Source organism: Scomber japonicus, chromosome 5 (assembly GCF_027409825.1).
Source record: "Scomber japonicus isolate fScoJap1 chromosome 5, fScoJap1.pri, whole genome shotgun sequence".
Classification (NCBI taxonomy): Eukaryota; Metazoa; Chordata; class Actinopteri; order Scombriformes; family Scombridae; genus Scomber; species Scomber japonicus.
The window spans coordinates 27,767,506-27,777,388 of record NC_070582.1 but is presented as its reverse complement, the minus strand read 5'-3'; the positions used below and the strand labels follow the sequence as shown (position 1 = coordinate 27,777,388).

Here is a 9,883-nt window from a genome sequence, read left to right as displayed (position 1 = left end):
CAGTCGCTCATCTACACATCCAACAGATATGAAGCAACAGTATAATTATGATATTCACTGTCATGTAGGTCTGGTTGCGGCATTGACCAGCTGTCCATTTGACTTGACTTGCTGAGCGGGTAGTGTACAGTGTTTTTTTTGTTTTTTTTAGAGCTTTTTCTCTGTTAAAAGCTACATGCTGAGGCCAAAAACAACACATGAAGAATGGTTAGAGTGAACCAAAACACTGATACATTTTATTATAGAAAAATATTAATTATTGCCATTTGAAGAAAACAAAAGGAAATGTCATCTTGTCTACTTTTTCCACACTTTGCTTTTTTTCTTTACTTCACCGTCACCACATTTTTATTGAGGATTATTCTCTTAAGCGAAGTCTGCAGAGTTGTGGAAAGTGTGCACGTGAACCTTTGAAAAAGTCAACCAGAGAGCCCTCGAGCACTTACCAATTTCATGAGGTCTTGCATACTTAATTGTCTTTGAGTGCATAAGTGTAAGGCTGGGAGGGTCTAATGAAATATGCTATTGAGATGTATTACTTGGAGCAAAGGATCTCGCCTTTTGTGGAGTTTACCAAGGCACTAAAAATTGACCATTCTTCATTCAACCTGTCTTGTTTGAAACACATTCCTAGACTTTATGGAAGTATAATACTGAATCACTGGAGTTCTCTTTCAAAAAAAAAACCTGTCATGTCTGTGTGTCCCTGTTGGTTTGTATCCCAGTTGCGCTCATTTGGCACACTTTCCGCATTGCTGCACCCTCTCCTCATGATGTCTTCTACGTCTGCCGTGATATTAGGGATGCTTTATTTAACCTGAGATTTTTAAAATCATTATACCTATCTTCGTCCATCTTTGTTGACTCTTGTCTGCAGCTTTAGTTAATCCCACTGCATACTTTTAGGTTTTACATCGCTTCAGGAGGTATTTACACATCCTAGAGAGGTTTTATCTCTACACCTATGACTTCATGCTGGTTGCAGAGCAATTTAACAAGGCAGTTTAGTGCTTCAATAATGATGATGATGATGATGCCGTTGACTAGTACATTACATCAATAGTATAATGTGTGCTTATCTTGCATGGTTTATTGGTGCTGCTGCTACTCTTTATGTTAACCTTTAAGATGCTAAGAAGATACTACTGTTTGTGTGGTGTTTGGGTGGGAGAGTGAGAGAGGGAAGAGAGCAAAAAGAGAGATATGGGGGAAAGAGAGAGAGAGAGAGAGAGAGAGAGAGAGAGAGAGAGAGAGAGAGAGAGAGAGAGAAAATAGAAAGAGACAGACAGACAGACACAACCAGAGAGAGAAATGAGAATAGAGAGAGCAAAGAGAACATGTGTGTGGGCCTGAAATAAGAGGTGTGTGTGAGACAGATAGACAGACAGACGGATAGATAGATAGATAGATAGATAGATAGATAGAGGGGGAGTCAGGGGTAGAGAGAGAGAGAGGTGAGGCGAGGCGGGGAGGGGGGCGCTCGGCACGCCGTGATTGGAAAATAGCAAAGACGCGCACGCGCTAATCCGATGATGGGTCTCCGTTACCGAGGGGAGGGAGGGGTCTGTAAAAAAAAAGAAAAAAGAAAAGAGTCGGACCAGGGCGGGAGCATCTTGCGCTCGCGCGCCGCGTCCCTTCCTCTCGAGCCTTTTGTGTATGAAACTCTCATATCTTACATATCAATAATTCAAGCGCGCGCGAGAGAGAGCAGACGGAGCTCCCCCCCGCGCGCTATGAGTTCTGCTGCCTCCTCACTCGACCAGGGCCCCTCAGCACCGCTCGCGACTCCCGCTTCTTGTGTTACCAAGTGACAGAAAAGCTGGTGAGAAGTGAGAAAAGAGGAAAAAGAACAGGTGAACACAGAGGCTGGAGATACGGGGTTGTTACACAGATTTTTGGAGGGGGGAAAAAAAGGAGAAAATCGTAAAAAAAATAAAATAAACAGTCTGGTTTCAAAAGACTCCGCGAGGAAGAAAGTGTTTCCTGTAGGCTCGTGAAAGAAAATAAAACGGAGTGGCATCCAATTTTAAGACAACCTTTCTTTAAGGCTCACCGGGAACACCGGGAACACCGGGAAACTCTTCCTGTCTGACTTTTTTTTAAATAAGGGGAATAGACCCACGGTTTGAGGTGTGAAGACTACGGGAGAAGTTGATCGTTCTGGTCCGGTATGTTGGCGTTTTGTCTGTTAAGTGCCGTGTGGCTCGCGGCGAGCCCGTCCCGTGCACAGAACGAGACGGAACCAATCGTTCTGGAGGGGAAGTGCCTCGTGGTGTGCGACTCCAACCCGACCTCGGACCCCACGGGCACGGCGCTCGGGATCTCGGTGCGCTCGGGCAGCGCTAAGGTGGCATTCTCCGCAGTCCGGAACACCAACCATGAGCCCTCCGAGATGAGCAACCGGACGATGGTCATCTACTTTGATCGGGTAGGAGGCAAAAATATGTATTTTGTTCTAAAAATAAGAGTAGAAACAAACAGTGGAAGAAGTAAAGTCACTGACACAGGTCTATGCAAATTTGTGCCATTCTGCCTGATCACGGACCTGCGCACATATTAAGTTTCAGATATATGCGTGTGTGTGTGTGTGTGTGTGTGTGTGAGTGTGTGTGTGTGTGTGTGTGTGTGTGTGTGTGTGTTTCACGTGTGGCATGCTTATTGCCTGATGTGGTAGCTCTATGCCTAGACAGACAACTTGAACCATATGGATTGAAATGTAAAATATCTCATAATTTGAAAAGGCACCAGACACGATGTTTTTTTTTCCTGTGCCTCAGATCATTAAAATACTCCCCGAAGACTCTTTCATTTGATCTTTTTCCCCCTGTATCTTAAAACCCCCAAACACTGATTAAAATCTACGTGTAATAAATCCCAAGGAGCATGTTGTGTAAAACTATCAAAAACTCGTGAAAGCCAATAATCCAGGTTCATTTAACCGGTAGATAAAGGTGAAAGTGGCTGGAGGTACGCGCACCGGAGAGCAGCTCCATTCAAGTTAACTGAAAGTGGAACAGAAATTAGTCTTTTTATAGGTAGGCTGATACATTCCCAAAGTGGTTAGGGTGGGGGGAGTATAACCTAGTAGGAAAGCCTTTTTAATATTTCAACTGTTTGAGCTGACAATATCTGATATGGGAATGGACATGTCGCCAAATAATTTAGTAACTGGCAGGTCGGGAGGGTGAGGTCCTACCCGCCTGCCGTTAAAGGTTAATTCTCCCTCAAACTGCCGTTCAATTACACCCCCATAGTTCTCCTCCAGCTATAAAACCAGACATTTGGCTGCAGAAATGCATAATTGAAAATTGCATTTGAAAGATTGATTAAGTTTCTTTTCATCTGCCATGAAGTTTGGAAGTTCTGACAGTGGAGAATGCCAAGATAAAAGCAGAGTTATCCCTCTATATCAGTCAATCTGAATATGTGGTCCGGGGCCAGAGGGGCCTTTTTTAGGAGGAGTTCTCTATCTGGAATAGAAGTGAAGTATCAGTTTCCAAATGATCCCGTGTTGGACATATGACACGTGGACGTAAGAGATTTTTATTATCTCTTAGAATTTATTAGATTTCTTGAAAAAAATAGACAATATCTACTACAGTTTAAACACAATCAGAGGGAGTGTGTGGCTTAATGTGCGTCTGCCTGGAGTCTATACATGATCGAATCAGATTGTAAAGATATGAGCTTTATGCACAACTGTTAATGATCTGAGGGCAAAGAGACTACTGTGAAAACACATTGTTAGCCCAATAAAGCTATTTTATCAGTTACGTTTTTCTTTCTTCCTTTCTTCATTTCTTTCTTTCTTTCTCTCTTTTAGGTTCTAGTAAACGTTGGCAAGAATTTTGACGAGGAGAGAAGTAATTTCATCGCGCCACGCAAAGGGATTTACAGTTTTAACTTCCACGTAGTGAAAGTCTACAACCGCCAAACCATACAGGTAGCGCTCGTTCTTGTGTTGTCTTTTATGTATGTGTGTGTGTGTGTGTGTGTGTTTGTTTGTGTGTTTGTGTGTCTGTGCGCGCGGACCACACCATGCACTCCCATGCGCTGCTTTTTTTTCTCCCTCCCCCTCATAAAAGTTGAATATCATCCGCACTGGAAGTCATTTTGTACATGTTTGAGATGTCTTTCCCGGGAGACAACGACGGGGGCGGGCATCAACAGATGAAAGCTAGTCGCCCGACACCCGCCGGCCCAATCATAATTAATCAATACATGCACGGAGGACAGAGCCAAATCTTGCGCGTGTAGCCGGCAGGAGGATCGAATGCTGTGGTGAGCGCGAGGAGGGGCTCGTGTGCACCAGCAGATTTCTGGTTTCAGCACCATGGACAGAGACGTGTCCTTCTCTTAGCTTATTTCAAAGCTTCAAGTCCATTTTAAACAGGCAGGCAGGCAGGCACACGCACACACACACACACAGACACACACACACATTTGTATTCATTTTTATTAGAAATATCACATTGTCCTGCTATTTGCTTCTCTCTCTCACGCTGACTCTCACACACTGCCTATGTGGCCCTTCACAACTCTTCTCTCATCCTACTAACAACTCATCTCCCTGTGCCTTTAGATGCAGTCTCCACATTCTTTTGATGTGTCAAGTGATAAGAAGCACTTGAGAAGTTCTTTAACCCATTTCCAGCATTTAACATGCTCCTGATGGTGCTTTACAAGCCACACAGCGTTAATTACAATGTATCTTTTGCAAATTAAACTGTTGTGTAATTATGCTGTTGGCTCCCCCAGGCTTTGATATTATGTGTTGCTGCTTATACTTTATTATTGGAGTCTTGAATTAATTAGCATGGCAGCAGCAGTAACAACAATAACAACAATGAAGGGAAGGGGTGGGTGATATGTGAGGGGGAAAAGTCAAGCTTGTCAGGTACTCAGAGACATCTTTGTCTGAGTCTGAAATAGGTAGATGGCGAAACACTTGACTCATGACACTGGTGTAATTAAGTCTGTCATGCCATACAGAACACAATGAAGATAATGCCTGTCACATTAGTGCTATCATGTACTATTTATGCCAATTTGCTGTATTTTTAACATGGAACTACAGTGTAGCTATTAGACATTGTTGGCAATAAAGTACTGTTCTAGATCATAGCCTAACCAACAGATTTTTGATATGCAAAATTTTTAGGATAGAGTGCAGTACATGGTGGGATCTGTTGAGTTTTAATCCACCAATTCCCTGAGAGTTTGTACCATTTCAAAACTGTCTTTGAACCTTTCGCCTTGTATGCTGTTAGAAAAAAAAAACTTTGTTCTGTCATGTTCCTGACATGAAACAGACAGGTGTAGGTTGTCCTCTCTCCTCCGAGCAATTCGGTATGTGTGCCGTTCACCCTCAACCCTTCTTCCATTCATCCTCCCATCCATCCAGCGCATCTGCTGTGTTGAAAACTCCCACTGTTTAATTGCCTTAGAGACAGCTACCGTGGTGCATGCAGAAGATGAGAGACAGCGGGGAAAAAGTGTGTACGAGGGATGAAGAGGATGGGAAAAGAGAAGGGAAAGGATATGAGTGTAAATTAAATGTAAGGGGGGGGGGGGGGGGGGGGGTGAGAATGGGAAGGCCATGGATACGAGAAAGGAGGTAGTTAGGAAAAAACAGAGGGTATGAAAAAAAATTGGAGGGAGGGACAGGAAAAGATGCGGGAGATGAAGAGAAGAGAAAAGAGATGTGAGTAAGTATTTATCAGCAGATGTTGGGTAGATCCACAAAGGAAAGGATAAGTGGTTTGTTCTATCTCTCATCAATCCTTTACTATCTATCTATCTATCTATCTATCTATCTATCTGTGAGGGATTGACAGATGTGATGGGAGTATCTTTCTCAAAACCACTGCAACCCCATCTCACTTCGCTTTTTGCCTAGCTATTAAATTCAAGTATTGCAAAGTAATGCATATTCTCTGATGTAAAGGACCAGATGGAATCACACTTACCACATATCCACATATTAGCTATTGCTTCTCTCCCACTAATGGATAGTTTCTTCTAATTTTATAGTCATTGACAATATACATACACTTCCTTTTGTCATGGTGTGTCATTTCAGGTGCAATTATTGACATGTCCTACATATGCCACTGCTCTCTTGTTTGAAATCACAGTAAATTGAAACAAATATATTCCATCTCCCCTTACTGAACATCTTGTACCTGCAGCCTAGAACAGAGAGCTCACAGAAAAGAAAGACAAACAAATGAGGCACTGCTGGAATATCTATATTCAACAATGTGAGGTGCTCTTTGGATATATTAGGTGGGCTATTAAATCATAGGCTTTGTTTCTATTGTTTTTTTTGAAGACAATATAATGGAACCACTTTCAGGTATTAGACAAGGCAATGCCTCCTATTATAACAAAAATCAAACCATAATCCAGATGTCTTATTCTTACTAACAGATCCTGTATGTTACATAGAGAACATGCTTAAAAACCACAGAGCACTGAATTTAAAGTTGACAAAAGGTCATTATTAAAGGAGCAGTGTGTAGAATTTAGTGGTTTCTAGCAGAACAGATATTCATGAGTATGTTTTACAGTGATGTTTTACGGTAATGACAATAAAACTGGTTGTGTTTCGTTTCTGTAGAATGAGCCCTTTATATCTACATAGATACCGGGTCCTCTTCCACAGAGCCCGCCATGTTGCACCACAATGTTTCTACAGTAGCCCAGAATGGACAAACCAAACACTGGCTCTAGAGATGAACTTTCATATTTTTTGTGAGTTTTGCTGCAACCGCAAGTGTTAGTGTTAGTTGGTTGCAGTTCGCAAACCTCACTGCTAGATGCCCTTAAACCTTACACGCTGGACTTTTAATTAATTTAAATAAAAATGTAAAAAACATTTAATTTAAAGCAATATGTTATGGACAGAGAAATGCTAAAGTGCTATTTACTGTGGTTTTGCAAACGGAATAGTTGATATTTTACAACCCTACTTTGAGCACCTGAGCATTCAGAATTGGCATTGATGAAGCCTCAGATCAAAGCAGATGTATGAAAACTACACAAAGAGCACATCAAAAATGGCTCTTGCTGTCTGTGTACTGAGGCTTTTCTATAACTATCATTTCCCATCGAGGAAAGAAAAACCTGGAGGCACTGCCTCATCTTTTGAAAGCACACTGCCCTGATAACCGGGGGTTTTACTTCTCATTAGATCATAATTTTGGTCATATTTTGACTCAAAGTAACTTTATCTGTTTGCAACAAAGCAGAATCCTTTCAATAATATAGTGCATGCTTAGTCATGTTGTACTGTATATGTACACATATTTATATTCACTAATCTGAGTCACTTTGGAATGAGATATTTATACAAAAAATATTTTTATATATATCATATATACACAACTCAGCTATGTTGATAGTGTCAGTGGAGTAAGTGCAACATACAGGACTAGAAATGAATGTAAGCAAATATCAAAATGCATCCTAATTTTGACACATGCAAGTGTATTTTCAGTTTATATGAAAACTTGTTTACAATATAATAAAATATTGCATATTTCTCTAAATAAAATGGTTTTAGTGCTGTGGAAATGTGCTTATACTTTATAAGCGCCACTTCATTATAGTGTTGGCAAATTCTGTTTTTAAAATAATATGCACATGTTAAAGATTAATATGTGTATACTGTAGAACCACTGAGATGAGAATGAGCTCCAGTCACACCCGCTTCAGACATTCTTAAATATGTTCAAACAGTTTATTTAATATAGTCTGATTTCCTGTGCAGAAACTCTGGCTAAACACAAAAATGGCCAGCCTTCATGCAGAAACACACACGTTTACACACACATTGGTATGTACAGTAACCACGGGTGAATTCCACATATAATTGTGCTTTATAATTCTTGGATAAAAACTGCCTTTATTTGTTTGTTCAGTCAAACAGGAAAGTGAGTGAAATCTTAGGACAATGTAAGTTGCTGTTTTTAATTATAATTATATAGTGAATAAGGCCTAACAGCACTGCTCCCTTTAGAAAAGAATGTATGATTTTACCTAACCTCTGTTTCAAGCTACAGCAAGATACATTTGTATTCCTTTTTATAGTAAGACAATTGTATCCACAGTAACACATATGTGTGATGTGCCACCAGAAAAGATTCTGCTAATAACATTTTGGTGTTGTGATGTGTGTGTGTTCATTGATGTAAGCTTAGGGCTATGAATAAAGAGCAACTTAATATCCTGTTTAAGCACACATCATTAAAAAGAAAAGCAGTCACACCCTAAGGCTGCATTCAGACTGAAATGAGCCCTGCGTTAAAACAATGCAAGGGGTGGGGGTGTATTGTTTAGGTACCGGGGGGAATAGGAAGTCCAGTTGGAGCTACAGATGAATGAGATTGAAGGCTTATCAGATACCAAAGCAGAGCCCAGTGGTTTGTAATCCTCAGCACCGCCACCCTCACCGTGTCCACTCACACCCCCCCCCCTTCAAACGAACGGAAGGGTTCATTTTCTTCATGCAGAGCTAATGAAGGTCTGAAGGCGACCAAACACACCTCACTTCTAATCGCCTGGCTGCCCCCACTTTTCTCCACAGCCACTCCCACCTTTCTCACAGCCATGTCAGATCATTGCTCCAGGGTCCCTCTACCCCCCCCCCCCCCCAACACATTTCAGTAATTTTTAGTCATGCTAATGTTCAATTACACTTATTCTCAGTTGCTTTGGTACATTTCTCAGATCAGAATTGTCAATTCTCAAAACCACTTGTTGAACCTCCACTTCATCTAGTCACTTGTGGACATCATCAATGCAATGAATCATTCTTCATTCAAATGATTACAGTTGTCTGCTGTTTCCTACAGTCATCATTATATTGGTTCTCTGTTGAATATTCTTATGCACTGCACTGTAATACTTTATACCTACTGTAATGCTTCATATTACTGCATTTCACTTCACAGTATACAGTTAATATATTGTTCTGCCCTAGTACAGATACACACTGTACATATACTGTGACACACATACATACTCAATGTTGTGTCTTGCATTACTGTATTTTTTCCCACATAGGACTACAGGACTGCCCACACAGGGGTGGCAGAGTTTGAAGCATTATCATCAAAACTATACATTTTGATTATCTAGTTGGTAATATTTGATTTTGGGAGATAAATGAAGGATTTTGAGCATGCTTTTGCAGGTAATCCATTGTGTGGTGCTGTTTGTACGAATTGTTTCAAGAAATGCACTTAATGTTTTGCAAATGTGAAGGATGATTCAAGAAATGGTACCAAAGAGACTGAGGAAAACTGTATTACATCTGGAGGGGGGGGGGGGGTCATCCCAATTTCAAGGAACTGTAGTTACATACTAACTCTTGTTGTGATATCTACATTACGGCTGTTAATGGCTCACCTTTTACTTGTGCAACCTGAAGCATCTTTTATACTGACATTCATTGAAAGTAATGAATGTGATGTTGGTTCAGAGCCATTTCAACGGCAAGCTTAGGTGTCAGCAGTTGCAGCAGAGCAGAGAGTGAGTGTGGTGTATAAACTACTAGCTTACAACGATTAGTAGCACTAGTAGTAAGTTATAACCCTGATAACTTGGTGTTGCTTGTGGTTATGGGGTGTGGTGGACCAAGGAATATTTTAGAGGATAGAATTCCTGGATCTGGATTGTCTCTGGAAAAAGCAAGTCAATTGTGTTACAATGAATACTATAGACTGGGACCCAGATCAATTGATACAGCATAATAAAATGACTACGCAGGACTGGGAAATCTCAGAAAGTGACCTTTCTTTTGGACTGTAGATAATCTACCACTCAAGCATGAAGATATATAGGAAATGATCATAAAAAGATTTGTTGGTTAATCTTT

The 9,883-nt window shown here is 40.9% G+C and overlaps 1 protein-coding gene across 1 annotated transcript in view; it reads left to right on the top strand.

The window, feature by feature from the left end:
- The first annotated feature begins 2,170 nt into the window (after nt 1-2,170).
- Nucleotides 2,171-9,883, top strand: part of cbln1 (cerebellin 1 precursor) — a 28,066-nt gene continuing 20,353 nt past the window's right edge. The window contains exons 1-2 of the mRNA XM_053319355.1: nt 2,171-2,428; nt 3,824-3,943. Of these exons, the coding sequence (XP_053175330.1) occupies nt 2,171-2,428; nt 3,824-3,943 (378 nt within the window). The remainder of the gene's footprint in view (nt 2,429-3,823; nt 3,944-9,883) is intronic.